We start from the raw sequence: 24,390 nt of genomic DNA, 5'->3' as shown, positions 1-24,390 counted from the left end.
AATAATAAACCATAAAACTGTTGTTTGACACAAATCCACACCCCCACCCCCTAATACCACTAGAGACCTCATCAATTCTTGATACACAGTTGGGCCTATACTCAAGTAAAAGAGCTTATTTCCCTGGCACATGTGTACTTAATAACAGGACCAGACTTTGACATCAGGCTGTGCTCGGTGGAGCTCCATAAGCCTGTCTGCAGCTGTGTATAGAGCAGGAGCAGTCAGCAACACTGTGGAAGGGGCTTTGCACTGCAGTCAAATGCACTGCGTCAGGTTTATTCACCGTGTCAGCGAGCAGCCCTCACTTTACCCACAATTCCCAGGGGCCTCCTTTCAGCAGGAGTCAAACATATGACTCAGGCATTCAGAAACACACATCACAGTGCTTAACAGCACGCCTGAATGCACTCTATCCACTGTTGATGGCAACAGAGAGCACCATTACATTACACTACATTCATTTAGCAGATGCTCTTATCCAGAGCGACTTCCATCACAATAGAACTTAAGTGTATCCATTCAATTTGAATGAGCAACAGCGTCAGACCAGGCTAACAAAACTCCCAGACCAGTGAGTGTGAGCATCACACCATTCAAGACCTACCACAAGTTAACTTGTGCAACCTGATTAGACAAGGGAAGCCACGTATACTACAACACATCAGTCACTAGATCACAGAACCCAAAACACATCACAATACTACATTAAGGATTTGAACTTAATGAACTTAATTAAACTTGGTAATGACAGATAGCATAAAGCCATGCGTTTGGCAGACATATCCTTCGCCCCGCCTGATCCCCTGTGACCTTGTGGCCGTGTAGCGAGGGGGGCGGGTGGGGGGCAGGGAGGGGGCGGTCCTCCTCTTCCTCTTACCCAGGAAGGTGTCCGCCAGGCTGATGGACTGGGAGGAGAGGGCCGTGCGGAAGCCCCGCCCGTCCGACGGGATGATGGTGGACTGGCAGACGAAGGTCTCCACGTAGTTGACGAGCTCGGCCGAGTCGCTCTGGAGGTCCTTGCTGGAGAGATCGGTCACGTTGTCTGTGCACACGGCCGCCCTCTTGCCCTGGAGGGGCCGACAGGAAGGACCAACATCATAACAGCCTCAGCTGCGCAACGTTTAGCAAGAGCAGGGACATTCACACAGATCGCAGCGCTATTTTAGATTTTCTTTTTCCAAATCCTCTTTAAGACAGCCCTAAACCTGTTTCATATGGCTAATGACATCAGACTTTTAAAAACATCCGAGATACCAACTAAACCACCCGCTCATGCATTTGTAAGTATTTCATCATAAGTCTTATGCTGAGAAATGCTCATCTACAATTGAAATGCTCTCAGTGGCTGAATCTACACCCAGAGCCCCCGCTCTGTGCAGGTAGAGGGTGAATCTACACTCAGCTTGCTTTCTCTATGCAGTCAAAGGGTGAAACTACACCCAGACCCCCTCTCTGTGCAGGTAGAGGGTGAATCTACACTCAGCTTGCTTTCTCTATGCAGTCAAAGGGTGAAACTACACCCAGACCCCCTCTCTGTGCAGCGAGAGGCCTCACCTCATGTCCACACAGGCTGATGTTGAAGAAGTGGAAGTACTTGGTGCCCTTGGAGGTGAAGCTGGGCCCGTTCATGATGGAGCCCTCGGGGCCCAGCTCGCTGAAGTCGTACGTCAGGGTCCGGTTCTGCACCGTGTGGGAGAAGGTGCAGTCGCTGAAACAGGCGGAGTGGTCCTGGCAGGGGGAGGGGGGACACACAGAGCGCATTAATGGCTGCCGGAGCAGGGGTTCAGGACCACGGACAGCACCAGTGCCTGGTATCCAAAAACCAGGCCCTCTACAGGTACCTGCCACTCCTTTCTGATGCTTTTCCAAAAGAGCCCTATGGAAGCCAAGTCAGTCACATCCCCTTTCTCTCTCTCTCTCTCTCTGTCTCTTATTCAACCTTCCTCCATCTCTCTCTCTCTGTCCCCCTCTCTCATCATCTCTCTCCTGACCCAACTCCCTCTCTCTACCTCTGTCTCCTTACTCTCTCACCTTCAGCCATTCAATGGCCATTCTACAAAGGTCAGCATTAACCTGCTCCAGCATAAACCTGCTGCCCTTTTTCAATAGAGCCTAAAGTTTTCATTTAAACCACTCTCTGCTATGCAGGCTAAATGCTAACTGTACAGTCAGCTAATGACAAACAGCTCTAGGTGCTCATGTAGCAAAGCTACCTTAGAACTACAACTGTCTGGAGCAAACCAGTAAAAAACTACATTTACCTTGTTGCTCCTGCTGCCGGGCCCGCAGGGCAGACAGGATTCCTTGCCGTAGATCTGGTGCCCGGAGAGGTAGGTGTCGGGCGGGCACTCCATGCACTGGTTGGTGTCCTTGTCGATGTAGTGTCCGGCGGGGCAGGGGACGCAGGAGGAGCCGGACCGCTGGGACACCAGGGCGCAGGCGTGGCACGAGGACGCCACCCCGTCCTGTGCGTTGGTCACCGTGATGGAGTAGATCTTCACGATGTCGTTGACGTACTGCCGGACCTGCAGAAAGCGAGGAACCTGCTCAGTGCACTGGGGGTATGAACAGCAGCCGGGTCCTCCACACAAACATTAGCATACCGCTAACATTACATACAGTTAACCTTACATACAGCTAATGATCAGATCTTTGTTCTGTGACTGAGCTGTAGCTAAAGACCACATCAGTAAGTATTAAGGTGACTTACTGTGCTCCTGTAAAGGAGTCAACCACTTTACCTGTCTGTGTCATGGATATGATGGGGCAGCAGTGTGGCATTGTAAGGAGCAGGGCTTGTAACCAAAAGGTTACTGGTTCAATTCCCCTCACTGTTGTTGCACCCTTGGAGCAAGGTACTTAACTCACAATTCCCTCAGTAAATGTCCATTTGTACATATGGATAAAATTGTAACCTTTGTAAATCTCTTTGGATAACAGTGTCCCCTAAATGATAATAATGTAGCATATGATGTCACTGTAAGCAGCACTCAAGCAAAGCAAAGACGGTCAAAGACAAGTCAATGCTTGTGTCTCCTGCAGTATGCTACAGACACTAGAGGTGACTGCCCCTGTGTGTCTGCACTGTACTGCACCATGAACAGCGTGAACATATGCAAGAATACGGACTGTTGAGAGTAGATTCCAGCTCAAGGGCAATAATGGCAGTTACTGTAAGAGTGTGTGCCGTAGCGATGCCAACCGCTGTGCATGGCAGTTTTATGGTGGTTTTAACTGTGATTTCCCATCAGTCCCTGCGGGCGGCGCCGTGTACTCACATCCTGGGCCTGGTTGGTCCTCTGGAAAGCCCAGGTGTAGGAGACGGAGGCGTTCTTCGTCATGATGTGGGTGTAGGCCTGCCTCTCCTTGCTCCCCTCCCAGGACTCCACCACGTTGGTGCTCTTCCTGTTCACGTCCTGTAGGGGGCGCACTGACATTCAACACAACAGACAGCAGGCATGCTCTCATATCACATCGCCGCTGGGAGCAGCTGATTTCGACTGAGAATGTTCTAGAAAACTGGGATAAACACTATGCTCGCGAAATAGCCATTCTGCTGTTAAATAAGCCTCAGGCGCCATCATTCATGACAGATGTGGCACAACTAGACGACTGCTGGCAAAGACGCCACACAGCATCGGGGCTAAAAGATTCAGACAGCCAATCCCGTCACACGGCCTCCCGCCAAAATCCCGGCGGGGCTCCCCTGTCTCTTCGGGGCTGCGGGCGACTGATCTGCCATGACAAAGACATGACAGTGCCACCGCGCCCTCTCCGGTGCTCACGGCGCGGGGGGGACTCAGACCGTCTGAGCCGGCGCCGTGTCATCGGCGTCACAGAGCTCCGCCGGGTCCCCGACACCCAGTCCCATCACGCCGTCTAGGAAGGGCTCATCCGCGTGACAAAAAAGAAGCGGGCTGTTTGCCAGGGAGGTGGCGGGGGGAGGAGGAAGGGGTTTTAGATCTGGATTAACGTACCATCATGAAGTAGAGCTCGCAGTCGGCCGAGCAGATGGTCTCGAAGACGAAGGTGATTCGGCCAAACTCGCTGCCCGTCGTCCCGGACACAGACGTTGGAAGCCTGACAAAATTAAACCGCAAAAACGAAAGTCATGCAGGGTCACCAATAGGAGAAATTAAACCATAAATTCCAAGCCACATCTGGCATACGAAATCCTCTTTTTTTTTCCAACAGTGAATCTGCATCGGAAATTGTATTTCCGACTACATGGCCTTTTGTAGGGGTTGCCATCAATGACTATTTTAATTTGCCAATCACAGAGCCTTATCTAGAGCAACTCCCAGATCTCACACTGTACAGGTTATCCATTTACAAAGATGGATCTTGACTTGCAATTCACGTTAATCCCAGCTCAAAACGTAAACCAGCAATGTCTAGCCTGATATTCAAACCTGCCAACCCCTAGTTAAGCACGGGGGTGGCTGACCACTATGCCACACCATCCCCGGCTGGAACACTCCTGCTGTCTGGGGGGACGGGGACTCACCTGAATCCAGGTATGCGGAGGTTGAGGATGAGATAGTCATTGTCCGAGCCCCCAGCTCCGCTGCGGATGTGGTCTCCAGCCACCTCCCAGCCTAGGGGACCAAAGAAGCCGAGACTCAGCGTGACACAGTAAACAGCGCTACCTCAGAGGTAACACAGCACACTAATAGGTGCAGCTGCTGTAGTATGCAGGGAATGTCAGTCTTCCTACCGCTGTTACTGACCCTTTAATCATCATCCTCCATCATAATGTAGTAGGAAGTGGCTTTTATTGAGTCAGTCTGGCAGGTACTTTAATTCATTCAAACAATTCCAAACAGCCCATATTAATCAGGTGTCATAATAAAAGTACCCTCTATTATGAACATGGGAGAGGAATTATGTCTGTAATCCAGCTCCGTTTCCTGAGATAACCCTTGCCTGTCAACATAATGATCCTCCATGCTGATATACAGTCACTAGGGGGCACCATTTCATAGCGCTGACTATAATATGCCAAAGTTAATCAGTCAAGCTTTGACAGCCCATCACTGCAGGAGCTGCCCTCTGTGCCGCCTGCAGGTTCCATTTGCTTTCTAAATAAATGTACATACGCAGGGGAAACAGGCCCCGTGGCGCACATGTGATGTTACCATGTGCATTTCCCCGCTGCTATGCTAAACCCGCTACTGCTGGGAGGGAAAGAGCCGCCTGGAAACGCTCCACAGAGGCGAGGCTGTGGAGTCTGTTTGTTCAGCGCATGCTGTTCTTCCATTCTGTCTGGATAAATCTCTTCACCCCCCCCCCTCCTCCTCCCACACTCTCTCTGACTCCCTCGCTCTGCCTCTCTCTGTCTCTGTCTCTTCCTTTCCAATTTCTCTCTCTCTCTCTCTATCTCACTGTCTCACTCCCTATTCCCGACAGCACAGACTCCACTTCTCGTGCATAAATAAATAAGCATAAAGCGACACCTCAGCTTTTAGCACCTTCTGAGTTTTACTGAGGGCCTTTGGCGTCCCGTGGTGCAACAGCGCCATCTAGCCCCCGGATGCCCGCACTGCGCGCCCCCACTCACCATTCATGCCGTCGCACTTGGAGTTGCCCACGTTGAAGCAGGAGGTCTTCATGTTGGCGGGCAGCACGTTCCACCACTTGTACTCGTAGCCCAGCGCCGGCTCCGTGCCTGCCGGGCAAGGCTGGCAGGCTGGCGGGAGAGGGGAGCAAACGTCAGCTCGTCTGAAAGAGGGCGGCGCAGGGGAACAGCCTGGCGGGGCGTTTATATGGACACCGGGACTGTCCAATCACTAAGCATCACGCATCACTGGGGCCCAACAGTTTCAACCTCAATACTGATAAAGTCACATTTGCTCCAGACGTTAGTAACCAAATACAGAGCTACACCCATGTTTTCCAGTTGGTTACTGATAACCCCTGCCATAAGAAGCCATCTGCAGGTACATTTATAGTGCACTGCCATGGGACAATTTCCCATAAAAGCAGCCAGAAACAGCATTCCACCGGCACCATCTTGACAAGCTGTTTATACACAGTCATTTCTTTCACACCAGTGATCAAGCACAGGGAGGCTATAAAAAGCATCTTTAAAGCTTACACGTGAAAAGCCCCAAAGTTTCACTCAAAGTGATCAAGCCTAATTAATAAAACATCGGCAGTGCCTTACAGCTCTCAATTCCCTTAATCTCAGAGTAATTATTCCTTTCTTTGTTTCCGAAGCACGCGCTCAGAGGGGAACCACGGGAAATGTCAGCGTCCCGTTTCAATGTTATCATAATTTTATTACCCTTTTACACTGCCCTCTGCATTTACAGTGCAACTGACTGTCCCGTCCCGACGGGGTAGCTCCTCTCAGACATGATTCCTGTCTGTACTGATCCCTCAGTGGTGGAATGAGCTCCCCATGGGGGTCAGGACAGCAGAATCACTGGCGATCTTCCAACGCAGACCGAAGACACACCTCTACAGACTGCATCTCGGGTCCATTTCCAGTATTTGATGTTTATTTTATGTGTAGTATTGAGATGTATTTTGGATTCTGTGTTCTAGTGACTGATGTATAGTAGCATACTTGGCTTCCATCAGATTGCATGAGTTAACTTAGTTAACTTGGCCTGGAAGTTTTGTTAGTCTGGTTTGACACTGTTGCTCATTTAACTTGAATGGATACACTTATGTTCTATGGTGCTGGAAGTCTCTCTGCATAAGAGAGTGTGCTAAATGCATGTAATGTAATGTAATGTAATGTAACGTAATGTACTGTAAACCACCACCAGGTCATTATCAGCTGTTCAAAATTTCACCCAATCACATGGAAGCACACAGCTGAGTGTGCCACGCTGTTGGTGGCAGACCGTCTTAAGGGTCGGCTGGCGGACTGGCCACTGTTGGCAGGTTCGGAAGGAGTGGGAGGGCGTGGCCTTACCCTTGACGCCGTCGGAGTAGGTGCCGGGCGGGCAGGGCGAGCAGGTGGCGGCGTCATCGTTGTGGAAGCCCGGGTTGCAGGGAGGGCACGGCTCCCGCTCGCCTGAGGGGGGCAGCGTCACTGCCCCCGTCACATTCTCCATGCAGATCTTCGGCTCGATCCACTTGTAGATGATCTGCGTCTGGGCGAACGGAGAGGTGGTGCTCGGCCTTTCAGTTTATCACAAATCGTTGAGTGATGTCTGGAAATTACCCAGCATCCACTGCACAGCACTGATATATCACGTTTGGCTGGTTTCCTGAGACCCACAAACTCTATATAAATCTTTCATAGCTTTATTATACTGTGCTCTTTACATTCGCCGGGTTGCCTGATGTACACTGCACAGCGTGTCTATAGACAATCAGCCTAAATGCAGTGTAGGCGTGAGAAACCCAGCTGCTGCCGCCAGGCTGACCACCAGATGGCCACATAACTTCCTGCATTCTGTGTCTAATTTTGTCAATGTCTTTCACCTGTGCTAATTAGGTACTGTCTGCACCTGTGTTCTTCGTTATTTAAGCCCGGCCACTTGTCCGTGTCTCCGCTCAGTCTCGCGTTGCCATGCCTACTGTGTGTGAACTCTTGTACCAAGGCTGTTTTGTCTCTCCCGAGTCTCCAGTAAAGAGACTTATTTTCATTGAACCAAACCTCTCGTGTCCTGGCGTCACCTCTGCATTCGGACTCTCCCTGCTCCTCTTCACAGCGGGAGTGAAGCGTCAGAGGTCTTACCTTCCCCTCGCTGTCACAGGGCGTGTGGATCTGAAAGTAGTCTTTCTTGGAGCACGCTGGCTTCTCCTTGCATTCTGCCGCCCCTTCAGCTGCGGGGAAGAGACAATGCGTCAGGAGGTGTGTGTCGATACCGCACTTGGCCCGCCTCCGTTCCCTGCAACCATCATCACGGCAGCGGGAGAGTGAACTCCCTTCCGGAAGGGGGCGTGGCCAAAGGGCGGGGCAAGGGCTCCTCTGACTCAGGACTGAGGAGAGCTCTGTGCCTGCTCCGCCCAGCCACGCACTCAAAGACTAAACTGTGAAGAGAGCCAATTTCCACACTGTCAGCACGGCCTACATTCCACACACTGAGGTGACCCTTTCCTCAGCTGCCCACGCCCACTGCTGCAGCTCTTCTGCCCTGAGGTCGGCCTGCTTTCTGACAAAATATATCAGACACACTGACTAATAAAGCTTTGTGGTTCCCACTCCCTTACAGCGCATGGATACCTTTCATAATTCGTAAATCGCTAAAATGAAGCTAACTCGAACAGGGGCAGAGGCTGCATTTGTGACTTATTAACATGCAGAACTTTGAATGCATACAAAATGCATTACTGCAAGCATACACTAGGACACACCGTGATCATTTGTGAATGGAACTAAACACAGATCAAGGCCGCTGTGTCTGACAGATAACTGCAGGTATCACATGTGACTCCGTATATGATGTGGCATCTGGGGTGGCAGTGTAGCATAGTGGTAAGGAGCAGGACTCGTAACCGAAAGGTTGCTGGTTTTATTCCCTGCTGTGGCACTGCTGTCGTACCCTTGGGCAAGGTACTTTACCCAGACTTGCCTCGGCAAATATCCAGCCATATAAATGAGTAACATGTAAAAACCTATGTAAGTTGCTCTGGATGAGAGCATCTGCTAAGTGCCACTAATCTAATACATATAATATGTGATCTTGTATGTGGGAACATACGCGAGTACTCCTTCTCCTTGTCGCAGGGTGTGCAAGAGCTGGCCCCCTTGCTGGCGTAGGTGTTCCTGGGACACAGCTCGCAGGAGGAGGAGCCCGGGATTTTGCTGAAGGTCCCTGGCTTGCACGGGAAGCACTCGGAGGTGTAGGCCACACCTGGGGGTGACAGACCGCAGATCACGCTAAAAAACAGCATGCACTGGGACGCACGACACAAAACACCCTACACAACACTAGCAAACACAGCATTGGAACATCCTATACAACACTGATTCTCAGTCCAGCCCCTGGGGGCCCCCCCCCGCTCCGCACGTTTTCCATCTTTCCCTGCTCTACCTACCTGACTGAACTCATCAGTGGCTCTTTTGATTAGCTGAGCACACCTGGTTTAATCACTAATTTCAATCAGGTGTGTTTGGAGCAAGGATAGATAGAAAGTTATGCAGGACAGGGGGGCTTCAGGAGTAGGATTTGAGAAACACTGCTATACAACAATAGCACATATAACACTGAAACTAGCCGCACAGTGCTACACACAGCACAATGCTAAAACACGCAGCATTCCTGCACAAAGCACACCACTGGAACAAACAAATAAATAACGCAGAGTGTGAAAAATCGAGGCTTCATCTTTTACCTTCAATCTGAATACTTTTCAGCAGCACTGGTTTGACAATTTTAGAACCAAGCAAAATTCCAGTTGTCCTCCAGTACAGAATGTTGGTTCCAGACTTCAAATCAACCTGCAAGAAAAGACCAAACACACATTGTACTAGAATAATCCACAGCATTCTAAATGCGCTGCTGTGAAGTCATTTCTCTCACAAACCCTTTGAAGTCTCAGCCTCCCCAACATCAAATCAAGAAAACCGAGAGCATGCAGTTACAGCCATTGACCACCAGAGGGCTACAAGAGGCGCTAATGAAGCTCGGATCTCTGTACTGCCTTAAAGGTATCAAAGGGCACTCACAGTGTGAGTACCCCACTCTCCGTTACTGGTCAGCTTGATCCACTTTTCGTCTGACGTTTGATCCATCTCCTGACACTGGTCATTCTGAATCTGAAAAATAACCAAGTAATATTCATGGTAAAATACCCACAAAAAAATCACTTTCATATCACAGTTCTGTGGTCATACGGCACTTAACAACCTCAATTTCCTCTACGCTGACTTTGTCATTCTAAGAAAGGAGCCAGTCCAGGCTTGGTCACACATCTTTGTCCTGATATAGCAATAAACATGTCAGGGCTTCCACCACATTCAACAGTATACAATCTGGGCACACTATAATGTGTCTCAATCTTAAACTTAAAGTCAGGTAATATGCAGTAGTAAATATTTAAGGAAAGAAAAGAAAGTACCCCATAACCTCTGGGCACATTACGCTTATACTAGTAATGAAATGCAGACTTACGAAGAACTCGAAGAAGATGTTGTTGTCGACATACTGGTAGACGAAAGAAATGGAGCCTGGCTTCTTAAGGTGGACGGCGTATATCAGCGACACGGTGCACTCGTCCCGATTCGACTCGAGGTAGTTTCCCTGAGGCACCCACGTGGAGCTGGGACAGAGCACAGACAAAGGCTGAAAACTTTCCTCTCTGGGCATCTTCAAGAGGTGACAAAATCACACCTCCTCCTTCACATTTCTCTGCTGGAGTTACCGCCTCCAGCTGATGTGAGAGAACAAGGCCTCTGCGTAATCTCACCGTGAAGCGCTTTGTCATATACTCCCAATAACCAAATTAAGTTTTCCCATCCTGTTCACACTCACACAACGTCCAGGCTGGTGATCGCTGACGCTAAAGAAACGCTTACGTGAGAAACAAGCAAAAAATGCTCATAAAAAATTGTTCACTTTAAGCAAATCACATGACCCACTGTTGTGCGACAGCATAAAAAAACGCACATGTCTGACTTGCGGATCAGAACAGTCTTAATTCCCTTATGCGCTCTGCACACAGAACCTATTCCCAAACTTGCCACGCAAACGGGTTCCTGTTCCGCTCAGAGGCGGGGCGGGTTGCTGCAATATTAATCCCAGCGACACTCCCCCCGGACCCTGTTCCACTTTTAAGGGTCCCTCCAGAGAGTTACAGGAAGCAGGTTTCCACAGCACCACTTCCTTAGCTGCCCTGGCCTAGATGTGGGGAGAGTGAATTGGGGCAGAGCTACCTCCGGCCCCGAGCACGTTCCTCCTTCCACCTGCACCTCTGGCTGAGTTTCACTGTTCCGCACTATCCTACCGCCATTCACCAAAAACACTCTTCAGTCATTACATTACAGTCATTTAGCAGACACTCTTATCCAAAATCACCTTCATAGGTTACAATTTTTTTCCATTGATACACCTGGATATTTACTGAGGCAAGTGTAGGTTAAGTACATTTGCCAAGGGTATAACGGCAACAGCACAAAAGCAACCTGAACCAGAAACCTTTCCATTGTGATCCCTCTTTATCACTATACCACACTGCTGCCAGTCTTCACTAGTCTTTACTAGTCTGCCCAACGCGTCTCCTCACAATCCAGGAAGTTATTCCAGACGTTTCCATATCATTTTACATCTGGCTATCTCGTAGAACAATGTGCAGACCATTCCTGTGGTGGCCACAGGACGTCTGAAGGTCTCTGGCCCTCCTTCCAAAAAGTGCCTTCACCCCGTCAGCGGAGACGCTGATTGTAACCTGAATCACCTTCAATAAGCCTGCTCGAAAACTCTCAGGCGCCCGGCGGACGCCTACGCTCCCTTCCCAGAACGCCCCTGCGCCAGCGCGGGACTCACTTGTTGCAGGTGAGGCTGTCGTCCCCGCCGGGGCCGCTGTCCATGTAGGTGGCCAGGCTGGTGAAGCCGGCGGGGATGTCGTCCCACTCGTCGAAGCGGACGCCGCTCCCCAGGCTGTAGGTGCCGGCTGCGCACTGCGTGCACTGCTGAGCAGACATCTCCAGGAACTCGCCCGCCTCGCAGGAGAAGGCTGCGGCACAGAGGAGCCCCGCCCGGGTCAGAGCCAGCACTCACACGGACCGGGTTACGCACTCATAAGCAGACCCCCCCCTTCGGTACACCTGGATACATGCAAACTCGTCACTGCTACCTGGACACTCATCACACACACCTGGACACGCATCACACATACCTGGATACCTCCATACTCATCACGCTTACCTGTATACTCATCACAGCTACTTGGATACCTTCATATGCATCATCGTTACCTGGATACTCATCACAGGTTACACACTTACAGCCCCAGTCAAAAGTTTGGACACACCTGATTAAGATAATGGGAAACATGCATTCAAAGATATTTTTATCTAAAGACTTATGCTTAAATGCCTGAAATTTGTTCCTTAGATAAATGTAAATAGTGATTATTTACGGATACTGAAGTTGATGTCTATCGATGAATTTCTTTCCAAAAAAATTTTAATCTCAAAAAATATTTTTTGGCTATTTTGAAGAATCTAAAATGTAAGATAGTTTTGATTTGTTTATAACATGTTTTGGTCATTTGTGTTATTTCATAGTTTTGATGCCTTTACTATTATTCTAAAATGTGGAAAATACTAAGAATAAAGAAAGAAAAGTGTGTCCAAACCTTTGACTTTTGGGCTACCTAGATACATCCACCTAGATACATCCACACTCATCATAGTCACCTGCGTAGTTATCACAGCCACCTGCATATACATCATGGCTACCTGGATACCCGTGTACTCACCACATTCTTTATATAGATCAAAACCTCTGTCACACTCATCACATTCTTCACACTCATCACAGGATCCACACTCATCACCATCCCTCTTCTCCATCACAGCCCCCTTCACACTCTCTCTCCCGTTAACCGCAGAGACAGGCGGAACCAGACCAGCAAACTCTCAGAGAAAAGCGTGAAGAGCATCCCAAAGACCTGCGCTGCGGAGCCTTGCGGTACTAATCCCACAGACCCGCGCCGCACAGCTCTGAAGTACTAATCCCACAGGCTTCAGCAATGGGAGGAGTGTATAAAAGATGATCTCCCGACTCAGACGTCGGCGTCCTAATGGAGGCTGCGGGCTGACAGAACGCACATTAAACAGATGACTGCATGGCTTCAGGTTGTGTCTTATTATGGCAAAGAACATTGTGTTTATTCGCCATAGGATGGCTATCCATCCAGCAACCTTTCACATCCCCTCCCTAATGCGCAGAGACCTCTGAATGGCACTCAGGAACACATGGGAGAGGAAGACTGAACAACGCCTCAGCACTCAAATCGTTTCTGGCAGGAGCACGCCTATATTTATAGCCACGAGCGTTGTCTGCTGGCACTTGATAAACTGCGCCTATTTGCATTTAGAAACCACACTATCAATCTCGTCGCTCTGGTAGAGAAGCCGCAATTGTGACTTCCAGTTTGACGGCCGCGTCCATTTTATGTACAAGCCAGTCCGCGGAGGGAAGCGCTGAGCTGCTATTCGAAGCTCGTTAGCGCTCCCTCTCTCCAACGCACACCTGCTCCCTCCACCTGAACACTGACGGAAACGGGCCGCTTCAAGGAAACAGCTGTCGTCTGTTAATAATTAAGGGAAAGGGCTCATTTCAGCCAAACGAGAGGAGCAAAAAAGGACGCTGGCATCCAATGAGATTGGCCACTGTCACAATGGGTTTGTTTTTTTTTTTATCAAAGCCTAGTTTCACATTACAGCATGTGGATTGGCTTCTGCAGTGGCCTCAGTGATTAGGAGGAGCCATTCAGATTATATGAGATCGGTGCTTCTGGGCAGCACCTGTGCAGTATTGATTAAAACATCAAGCCCAGACACTGAACTGGGAGATCACTGAGGACGCATAACAGAACCTTTAAATAGACATTCTGTATGCTACATAAAGCTAATAAATAATGCTTTCCCTCTCTGTCTGTCTCTCACATGCATGCTCATGTTCAGGATGTCTCTTGAATTTTCAAATATTTCCTTTAAAAGAAAAACTTTTCAATTAAAAATCCTTTTTTTTTAAATAGTAGGCACTTTGTTGACAAGCCCTCTGTCTGCCGTCATGGCAACCCCGCGTCCATGAGCGTGGCCTATCGGGAGGACTCGCTGCCTGCCCGAGCCTGGACCAGCAGCTGCACGCATTTGCATTTTTACACGTAAATCAGAAAAGCCCGCACGCTCCAGTCAGCATAGCAGGGGCGCGCAGACCGCGGCCCTGTCCACGAGGCTTGCTGGCGTCCGACGTCCTCGCCCGTGTCCCTACGCGTCCACCAGGGTCCTACCCCACGGGCCCAAAGGCCCGAACGGCACCACGGCCAATCATTACGCAGGGACTGGGTTTCAGTCACCGCGCAGACAACTTTTCACATTCAAACGCGGAGCTCTATTAATTTATTCAGACGGGTCAGCAATTCGAAAATATACTGTGAAATACAGAATTAACGCGTGGAATAATATGTGTGTTGTATTGTACCTTGCCACAATGGTCTTATATGTTGCACTGAATAAGACCTCCTGCCAAACAAATAATACCAATACTAAATACTAAATGCATGTAGATTTTAAAATACATTAACTATTTACATTTTCTGTACAGACCGTGTTTCAATATATTTCGCAATGTGATTTTATAGAGTTTTCAACAATGTATGCATAATATCAAGCCAAAGTGGAAAAAATTATGCGCTTTTAAGCTATGCACTATATTTTGACAGACATACTTTTAATACATATTCCTCACATTACGGATTTCACAGTTTAACATATTGTTCGTTTTCCTAACGAACGGCAGGCTTGTTGCATCTGAGGCTGGGAGGGGGGGTGAGTGGGTAATGGATGTAAATGGAGAGCTTGAAAATGGCTGGTCCCACTGCTGTGTAAGCTGTCCCCTTCCTTGCGAGGACACAGACATAGTGTTCTGGCTTACCTATTGCCTCGCCCTGGTAACCCGCCCCTAACCTTGGCTTCTTAATGTCAAGGATGCGTGCCCTGTCGTCTCCTGTTTGCGCTCGGCGGGAATCTCTTTCCGGCGCGGCGGTCCGCTCAGTCGTACTCGGGCGGATCAGAGACCTCGAGAGCTGTCTCCCGGCCTCTCCCCTTCCTGCTTAAAGGGCAACCGAAGCTGTTCTCTCACTGGCGAAAAGTGCTCAGCTTTAAAATGCCAGGAGGTGCGCTCAACCAAGAACATTCCCTCGGTTTCATTTTCGCACAGAGCCACTCCAGCAGCCGTTTAAAGGTGTAACACGCTACGTTAGTTTTGTATGAAGGTTTTCCGCACTGTCTGCAATCAGGGACAGATTTTACTGCCGGCGTACTGTGGTCTTGTAACGCAGCACTAGTGCTGGGTGGTATACCGTTTCATCCAGTATACTGGTTTTAATTTCCTGTACAGTATGAATTTTTTCATATACTGCCATACTGTAGCATAGCTGAAACAACAGCTGTAATGCTTCAACAGGCAAATTATATAATATTGTTTTCCGCTAGAAGCACTATTAAGTGCTGTGCAGAGTGTATCGAGGGAACACCCCTATTAACTGTGCGTACCCTTCTTACTAACGGTTATAACTTTATAACACAATTAATTACCCACAACTTACTCTCTTTAACAGGACAAAACACCATGGCACACAACAATTTGTGACACATAAACACTTTGTAACACCTTTGGCAGCTGGTGAGCTGGAAACAGGGGAAGCAGAAACACTACCTTTAAATCTATCATTACTTTCAACCTGTTCCCCTTTATCCTCCTTGATTAACAATAAAACAAATCATTCACAGAACACCAATCGCGTAAATAGAGCAAATGAATATGCTCGCGAAACAGCGCAGATCGTCTGTAGTTTGTGTGCTTGCGAAAAGCTACAACGTGAGATTGTTTAATAAAACCTAGAAAATTAAAATAAAACCTATATAAGGGCCCAGTCATGCAAAAAAAAAAAAATAAATACATATATATATATACCGTGATATACCGTGAAACTGCCAGAATCTTAAAAAAATACCGTGATACAAATTTTTGGTCATACCACCCAGCACTACACAGCACCCTTATCAGGTAGTGGAGTTTGTGCTTATAACACAACGCTCGTTAGGAGGGTGTAACTGCAGCATCCTGGAAACAGCACGGCGTACCAACGCCATAAAAAGAACAACGTTCCTGTCAGAATTCTCACGCTTTGAGCTATGACGAATAACGCGGCCTGGACATCCGGTGACACAGAGGCCCAGATTAATGAGGCGGGGGGATGTAACCTTCACAGGGAAGCACAGAGTGACTCCTCTCTACAGCTACGTCATCCATGCAGGCATCTGAGAGCACGGCTAAACCCAGCTGAACCTGAGCGCTAATGGCTAGCTGATAGCGTATCGGGTCCACTTAGGCTGTCTGTGGGTCTGCTGTGCTTCTGCTCTGTGTCTCTGTGTCAGGAGGGGGAGCTGATAAACAAGGCATGGACACAAACACACTCGGAATGAGTAAAAGCGATAGCCGGAAAGCAAGAGGGTTTGGGTCAGAGAGAATAGTCACACACACACACAGAAAACGGAGATACTGGTGCTAACCGCCTTGCAATGAACCCTGTCAAGCTAAGTGAAACTTGGACTCGTTCCCACCCCCAGTGTGACAATCCTCTCCGCTGATAAGCAGGTGACAGAAATGCGACAGCCGCTATCGCAAAACGCAGAGGAAACTTTCCGAGCGCGGGGCGCCGGCGGGCCTTACTTACTGCAGTCGGTGCCGCTGACGGGGTCCGGCAGGCCCGTGCACATGCCCAGGTAGCGGGGGATGGCCACTCGCCACCGCGACCCAGTGCTGTCACATTCCGTGTACTCGAAATAGTAGTCCGTCTGCAAGACACAAAGAAGGACACACACACACACACACAAACACTTGTCACGTTCTGGACACAGCGTAGGAGGGGCAATCTGTGAGCTCCGGCTAGCAGGCCGGAACCAAGTCCCACCTTTGACCCCCCTCCACCACCCCCGAGGACTCCGAAACCAACTGCCAGCACCAACTGCCGCTGCTTGGCTCGCCAGGCGGCTGTTAAATTGGATGCCTCTTAATCTGAACCTGCCATTTGGACAGGGCTCGTCGCGGGTACAGATCGTGAGTGGGCGGAAATTTCCGTTTGATCCGGCTGTCGGTTTCAGTGCTTCTGCAGACGGCGCGCCATGCATGAGAAACCCTAACGCCACCGGTGCCAATACCTTTACATAAGCGGCGCTGACAGAGAACCAGTTAATCCTTTCAGCAGATAGGCATCTCCTTGGGACGGGCTAACGCGGGTTTCCCCCCGGGGAACTTTACCTTTTCCTCTTGCTGCACGAACCGTGCTCTCCTTCCATAACCCCCCCCGTGTCGTGTTCATCAAATTTGATCGATTGCACAATAACTGCTTCTCTCAGCTCCATATTAAAAAAAACAGTTTTCTGCTGCACTCTGGATAAAACCTCGTTCTTCACGCAACACGGAACAATAAAAACAAGTTTGTATTAATTATTCAGTTTGAAAATTGTACTGGGGAGAGGGTCATGGCGCATAAGCAGCTTCCGAAGCAAATAATTCGAGCACCGCTCCGCAACGTGGCGTTTATTGCGTTTGCGAGCAATTTCGGAGCCTGCCATCCGGAGGCAAGCTGAAAATAAAAGAGAGGGTTATATTAGGGCAATGACATGGCTGAATACTGCAGTGCGAGAGGAGTTGCTACATGACCTGAAAAACCAGAACCTCAGAGCGCCGCGGATGCTAACGGTGACATCTGAGAGACAGAACGGCAGCAAAACGAGGCCCGGTGCCAGAGGCATGCGGTAGAACCGTGAAGAGAAACAGGCATTTTTACATTATTACATTACATTATTGGCATTTAACAGACGCTCTTATCCAGACCGACTTACATCAGTTATAGTGTTTTTACAATGCTATCCATTTATACAGCTGGATATTTACTGAAGCGATTGCAGGTTAAGTACCTTGCCCAAGGGTACAGCAGCAGTGCCCCAGCGGGGAATCAAACCGGCAACCTCTCTGTTACAAGTCGGGGTCCTTAACCACTAAGCTACACTACTACACTGCTGCCCCACTTGCCGCATTTGTAGCGGTTGCAAGTGCTTAAGCAGGACATCCACGCTATGTGGTGAAATACAAAACCAAATGAGACAGCCCCATGCAGGCTCCCTGTCTCAACACTGTGCCATGTTATACGGAGGCTCCCAGGAGACAAACGCTAGCCCTGCACATGATGGAAGTCAGCTAGCCTTGAAACAAAAATAATATTCTCAACAGGGCTCACATAATACCAGCTAGCATTGCATGAGGGATTCCAGCAGATACGGTTTTACATGTAGCAGTGTGGTACAGAGGTTATCTGAGCTGACACACAAAGCTTGGTTTCAGTGGTCTATTCTGTTTACACATATCATGCAATATGCACTGATCACACCTGCAGCTGTGATCAATGAAGGGGAAATATTGCCCAAACTGACACTTTGGCTTGCATGAATTAAACACGCTCTCTCAAAACGGCTTTTCCACAACAATTGCTTTTCCACCCGTCTTGAATTTCAATCGACGGACAGCCCTGCGCAAGTAAATCAACTGTTTATTCCTGAGCACGGCGCACCCAGCGAAATCACTTCTCCGCTTGGATAACCCCATCAGGGAGGAGGCTGTCGGCTCTCCTTCTGCGGAGCAGGTAACCCTCATGTGGTTGCTCTCTGTTGTCCCGACGTGGAATGGGACCCCGAGGTGACGTCTGTCCGCCCCAGCCGAGAGCGCTGTCGGTGCGTGGGAGCAGCAAACACGGGCCTGCCTCTCCCCTGGCGGGATGTTCCAAAAGGGCCTCTCAGCCTCATAGAAACCTGACGCTTGACATGGAAGTGTCACTCCCCCGACTCGTCTCCTGCTAGGCCTGCTTCTCTCCGGTCTGAACCAGCCTATCCCAGCAGCACAAGTAAGGCCACACAAAGCCAGGCCCGAAAGAATACATACACCGCTCCAGTGGAACAAGTTGCATCTTTCCTGTACACCATATCCATTCATTCTTTATGTGCCCTGTGACAACCTGCTCTGCAAAAAAATACTCTGCCTCAACTTCCTAATACAATTCCCACAATACCTATAGTCCTCCTCGCAGAAAGTTCTGTTAAGCCACCCTCAGGGTAATGCGCTGTCTTAACGTCTCGTTTTCAGTAAAGCTGCGCTCCAGACAGGCGGATCGTGGAAGGTGTTGTCATCGGTATCCTCTCAGCGCTAATCCTAAGGAACAGCATCTGTTTGAAGTGCTTTTAAACCAGGCCTGAAATGCCAATGGGCAGATTCTCACCTCTGCAAATTCACACTGCCCTCCCTTACCAGATCCCCTCCCTCATGCTTTCGTTGTGGAAAAACAACATGCCCCTTTGCTACACATCACCCCCGAAGGGAGATCAAGTTAATGAATTATCAGGTGATTAACTTAAGTGATGCATCACAGGTCAGAAATTAGAATGGCACACACACCACACCTGCTATTTGACAGCCTGCCTGAAAGCAGATGCGTCTGTTTTAAAAAGTCATCGAGTTTATAAACCACCACATTTAGGGGGCTGGTAAGAACAGCGGACCTTCCCAGCATCCTTTGCTCTCACTCAGGAAGAAAAGAGAGATGTCCTTGTTCCCTGGGCAGGGATTGGAAGGAAAAGAAACACCATGCAGGAAGCTGATAATCTTCCACAGTCTGATCCGAGAGACCCGGGCCCACAAATCACTCCACATTATTTACTGGAATGAAAACATGTCCTATGAACTACAGCAACCAGAACATGCCACTCGTGACTGAGTCTTGAGAAAAATATCTTGCAACAGTAAGCCTGTGGACAACACTCACATGTTGATTTCCCCATTTGAACCCCCTGTCTGCATGCTAAAACTTTTTATTCATACACTGCACTTGTGAAAAATTCAGAAATTGATCATTGTCAAAATCAGTGCATTGCTCCCATCTTCAGAAGAACCAATACAAGCACTTTGGATTTTTCTACAGATAGTTTTCTTCTATTTTTCAGGCTAGTTTGAGGTAACGGGGATTGCATCATAGCTTTGGGCTATATGTAACCTACTTTGCAAGGTGTAAACCTTGCTGAAGTTATAAATACATCACCGTTGTCTTTAAGGAGTCCTTTGGAAAAAATCAAGCAAGTTTGTGAACCATAAGATTAGATCAATTTGGGGTTTTTATTGTTCACATACATCATAAATCACTTGGAGACAAAAACTGTTACACAGCATTTTAAACCTTAAAGAGACATGACTAGATTAGTGAAATCTCAGACTATAATGTGCTACACATGCTGTAGCAGTCCCAGTGACTCTATGAAATCATGCAAGAAACATGAATTTGAAGCAAAGCAGAAAGGCAAACAGCCACTATTATAAAAAGAAGCCAGTGTATTTGAAATTCAGCATGTTATCAGATACATCTGCAATGCTGGTATCTGATAGACTGATGTGTTTCAATGGCAGCTGGGCTCAGGTGTCAGAAATCAATGTGAAATGTGACACAGAACCTCCCCCTTCTTTTTTCCAAAAATTAACCTATGAAGGCCCACCGTCATGATGAACAAAATGGACCGCAAAATGAAATCATCCTCTCCCAGCTTGGTCAGTCACCAAACATGGCCCTCCCTGCTTAAGGTCAATCACACAATTCAATGTGTGGACACAGATAAATCACAGAATGTTGTCCTTCTCTGATTAACAGACTTGGGTGGCGATGCCTTAGATTACTGTGCAAATACTGCTCTTACCAGTGCCAAGCTGAAAAGAGACTCTGGCTTCAGGAGAGAAGCCTAGCACGTGGTCACAATCCGTGCTCAGAGATAAAGACGAAACACGGTTGCACATTCTGAACAGGGACTACGATATCCTGATGATGTCTCAATATTAGCACATGCCCTTATCCAAAGACACTTACTTATGTTACAATTTTTACATGTAGTCCATTTACACAGCTGGATATTTACAGAGGGAGTATGGAATTAGTGCCTTGCCCAAGGGCAAAACAGCCTACCACGGAATCAAATTGCCAACCTTACGGATATGAGTCCTGTTCCTTATCACTGTGCCGCACTACTGCCATTAAACAGAGGCACAATCTGTAGGATGATGGATCTCAGTAGCATAAGGGGACACGCTATTGGGCAGGGACCTCCCCCCCCCCCACAAATACATAAATACAAACAGAACAGGAATGAACCGAGGGGACAAGTGTGCCACGAAAAATACATTACATTATTGTGATTTAGCAGATGCTCTTGTCCAGAGCAACAATTTTTGCATGTTACCCATTTATATAGCTGGATATTTACTGAGGCATCTGTGGGTTAAGAACCTTGCCCAAGCCTGCCCCAGCAGGGAACTGAAGCATCAACCTTTTGGTTACAAGCCATGCACCTTACCATTATGCTACACTGCTACCCCATACAGTGAAGAATAGGCCAAGACTCTAAAATAGCATGTATTTATGATGGTAATTACAGTATGACAGGGAGTGGAAAAGGAACCTGTGTGTTCACAGTACAAATTCATATGTGGGTGGCAGAAAAACTCACACAGCCCCCTTGTGCTGCAAGGTGTTCTGGAATACGCTGCTAAACAGCCTGTGCTTTTGCTGATAGAGCCCAACGGCCAGCACAGAGCACTCCCTTTTGTCATGTTAATTACCCTTAAGCTCCAGATAGCTGCAGGTATATTTCATGCCATTTCCATATGACACACAGACAAAGGCCCTGTGTAATCCTAACTAACCAGCCTCAATACAGGCCACTCTGTAGCACTAAACCTGTTGACGTTTCTGTTAGCTTGGTTTTGCCTGCTCCTATACACACTACGCTGGCCAACAGAAAAGGTGTGTCGGTTTGGCTTTCCTGCCCACACTGTCCCTTCGTCTGGGGTTATGCAAACACCGCAAGGGAGGGAATGGCTTTTGATTGGGCAGATAACGCATTCGGTCCTTTAAAACCCCACACATGGCCTCCCAGTCACATACATCCATTGTCTGAGGCATTCTTTCTGTAGGGATTGGTTTGCAGAATGTGTGCTTATCCATTATCCAGCCTCATTTCACTAAAATAGGAAGAAGCCTGACTGGAGTCCTATTTGGCTGGATTTATTCTTTCGTGGCAAAATATAAAAAAACATTCATTTCACCAGTTTATCTCATTTTAAACATTACTTTCAGAACAATGTAAACCCCAAATGCACAAAAGTACAGTCAACTTCAAAAACATCTAAAACTACATATTTCATGTGCATTATACCTAATCATTTTCAAAACCATCTTTTTTTTTAATATTATGTGTTTCATTATTTGAAGACACAGCTGTACTGTTTCTTGGATCTAATTCACATCTCAATACCCTGGAGAAGGTGTTGTAGACAAACTCAGTGAATACATTCTTACTTTGTTGACCCATTTTTTTAAAAAGGAGGAAACAAATGTCATATAAATCCCATGATTCAATTCTGCATCAGAAAGCAACAGGGGACAGCACAGAAGGACACAGAACCCTGATCCATCTTCATCAGACTGCCCTGAATTATAACACAAATGGAAAATGAAACTCTTTTGGCATTGTCAGCCACTGGAGAGAAAGGCAAGCCTCATTATCTTAAAAAAATCCAGACATCTTCATGCGATGGTTTGATTTAATGAACCGCTGTTTATGCAGCCGCTTTTTTCCCCCTCTGTGTTCTCTACGTGTTTCAGGGACATCTACGAACTGAAATCACCAGGGATGACTGTCTCCTCCGCGCCATGGCAACCCCCCCCGTTAACGCTGCTATTCCTGGGACTGCCCCCGCTGCCGGGGTGGACCTCTGCCACAACATCCCACGGCACTGTCCCCCGTGTGCTCAAAGGAAAAGGGCCTCTCCGCTGACTGCATCCAGGAGCGGCTGGGCAAATATTGACAGGCTGCAGGCCGCAGAGATACGCGCAGCGGGATTATGGGTAAATTATCTCGGTAATACGATGACTCAACGGCACGGTGGGAAATTGAGGTTAACGTGGGTTTTCTTTGTCTTGGCGTTCTGGAGCACGGATGCGGGGTTTCGGGAAGAATAGCGGCAAATGGGGGGTCAGCTGAGGCCATTCCCATTTTCCCATGGGGCTTAGAATCTGGGGGTCACGACAAGCCCAATTTTGACTCCTTCACCAAATAAACCCATTATTGTACTGCCGATTTAGTGTAAATGAGACCTTTTCATGCTATAATGAGAAGAGCCAAACCTATCCTGAAGTACCGCAACTTACCTAAAAAGTGGTATTTGCGCAGATATTAAATACTCTAATTGTAACGCATCCTTTCAGAATCTATTGATATAATGCATTTCAAATGGCTTGAGCTTATTGATTTTATTCTGATAGCATTTACTACCACACTTTGCGAAGAGCAGCTCTCAGTGGTATTGATATCCCTGTTCTCTGGTGAAATTAATTAGGTGGTAAGACTCTCCAAACACACTGGAGAGGGAAAGATGAGGATTCTCTAAAAAATACAAAGAATATACAGTTTAACTTTCTGAGGGAATGCTAATGGTTTCACAAGAGAAAAGACCACAAAGATATTTTTTCTGACAATTCATTATGCAGTGAAATTATTCTGCAATACTTATGCGAAAAAGAAAATGGAAATCATTGTCGATTATCAATACCGTGGAGTCTCCCGGTTACCTTGGTCATTCTCGTGCGTGGCTATGTTCCCAAGGTGATAATTGCAGTATTCAGGACAACAAGTAAAATAACTGGTGAATGAACTAACTTCGACACCGTGTCGTTTGATTTGATTTATTTCCACGGATATCGATGTCTTGCTACTCAGTTCCTGTTCTAGTGCGATTCACAGTGTTCCTGAAGGATGTAACAATAGCTACGGAGAACTAAATCAAAATCTAGCCAGGAACTAATACGTCAAAAGATAACTAGTATATACACTAGCTAACTGCGATACGATCATGAATTATTTAACCAAATACCCTCTTCGATCACTTCATTTTCATAACAGAATTTGCCATGATATGTAATGCATTCAGTTAGGGAAAAGAACGCGTTTATTATTTCAGTTATGAAACCTTTGGAATATTTTCTTGTAATGATGGGATTCTGTGTTCGCTCGGGAGCGCAACACGGCAGCGCATCTCGGCGCTCCAAAGTGCCATCATTCGCAACACGACGGAACCTGCTCGAAATATAACAATGGGTGACAGTTTTGCGATCGCAAGCGTGAACGCAGGCTTACCTCTTTGCACTGGGGTAGGTCTTTGGCCACCGCTGTCCACTGGAGCGAGCTGAGGCTGATGAGAGCGCTGCAAATCCAGACGGAACAAGGCATTAAATAAAACGCTGAGAAAACACAGAGCCCGCTCGAGGGTCCCCTCCGTTCCATTGCATTTAAGACAGTCTACAAGCCGTGTAGACAACCATGGAGGACGTGTGTTTCTGTGTGAGCCTGGTTCTGATTATTTCGTGCCTCTGGGAAACGTTCCTTCCGCGCACAGCTTAGCCCTGGCTTCAGCCTGCGTTCGGATCCACCAGGTTTTTACAGGCATCGGCGTGACGTCATTTAGTTTGGCCAGGCAAGCGCGCATAAATGAAAGTACAGTGCGTTTAAATAGAGCGTGTACGGAGAGACTCAAATTAATACCATGCGCTTGCAACAAGCGATGCTGTGACCGGTTGCAGAGGTGGTAGTTCTAAAACTGG

General features: G+C 47.9%; 1 protein-coding gene across 1 annotated transcript in view; it reads right to left on the bottom strand.

The window, feature by feature from the left end:
* The window catches only part of LOC118772116 (endosome/lysosome-associated apoptosis and autophagy regulator family member 2-like), a 30,278-nt gene extending 6,000 nt beyond the window's left edge, over positions 1-24,278 (bottom strand). The window contains exons 1-16 of the mRNA XM_036520379.1: positions 23,927-24,278; positions 16,375-16,495; positions 11,451-11,640; positions 10,080-10,227; positions 9,635-9,724; positions 9,301-9,406; positions 8,667-8,819; positions 7,700-7,788; positions 6,929-7,109; positions 5,564-5,692; positions 4,511-4,601; positions 3,981-4,083; positions 3,282-3,419; positions 2,265-2,528; positions 1,558-1,731; positions 881-1,070 (exon numbers count right to left, since the gene is read on the bottom strand). Coding sequence (XP_036376272.1) covers positions 881-1,070; positions 1,558-1,731; positions 2,265-2,528; positions 3,282-3,419; positions 3,981-4,083; positions 4,511-4,601; positions 5,564-5,692; positions 6,929-7,109; positions 7,700-7,788; positions 8,667-8,819; positions 9,301-9,406; positions 9,635-9,724; positions 10,080-10,227; positions 11,451-11,640; positions 16,375-16,495; positions 23,927-24,073 — 2,314 coding nt within the window. The 5' untranslated portion in view covers positions 24,074-24,278. The remainder of the gene's footprint in view (positions 1-880; positions 1,071-1,557; positions 1,732-2,264; positions 2,529-3,281; positions 3,420-3,980; positions 4,084-4,510; positions 4,602-5,563; positions 5,693-6,928; positions 7,110-7,699; positions 7,789-8,666; positions 8,820-9,300; positions 9,407-9,634; positions 9,725-10,079; positions 10,228-11,450; positions 11,641-16,374; positions 16,496-23,926) is intronic.
* Positions 24,279-24,390: the final 112 nt, after the last annotated feature.

Source organism: Megalops cyprinoides, chromosome 25 (genome assembly GCF_013368585.1).
Source record: "Megalops cyprinoides isolate fMegCyp1 chromosome 25, fMegCyp1.pri, whole genome shotgun sequence".
NCBI lineage: Eukaryota > Metazoa > Chordata > Actinopteri > Elopiformes > Megalopidae > Megalops > Megalops cyprinoides.
The sequence above is the reverse complement of the archived record's forward strand: the minus strand, read 5'-3'. Positions and strand labels throughout refer to the sequence as shown.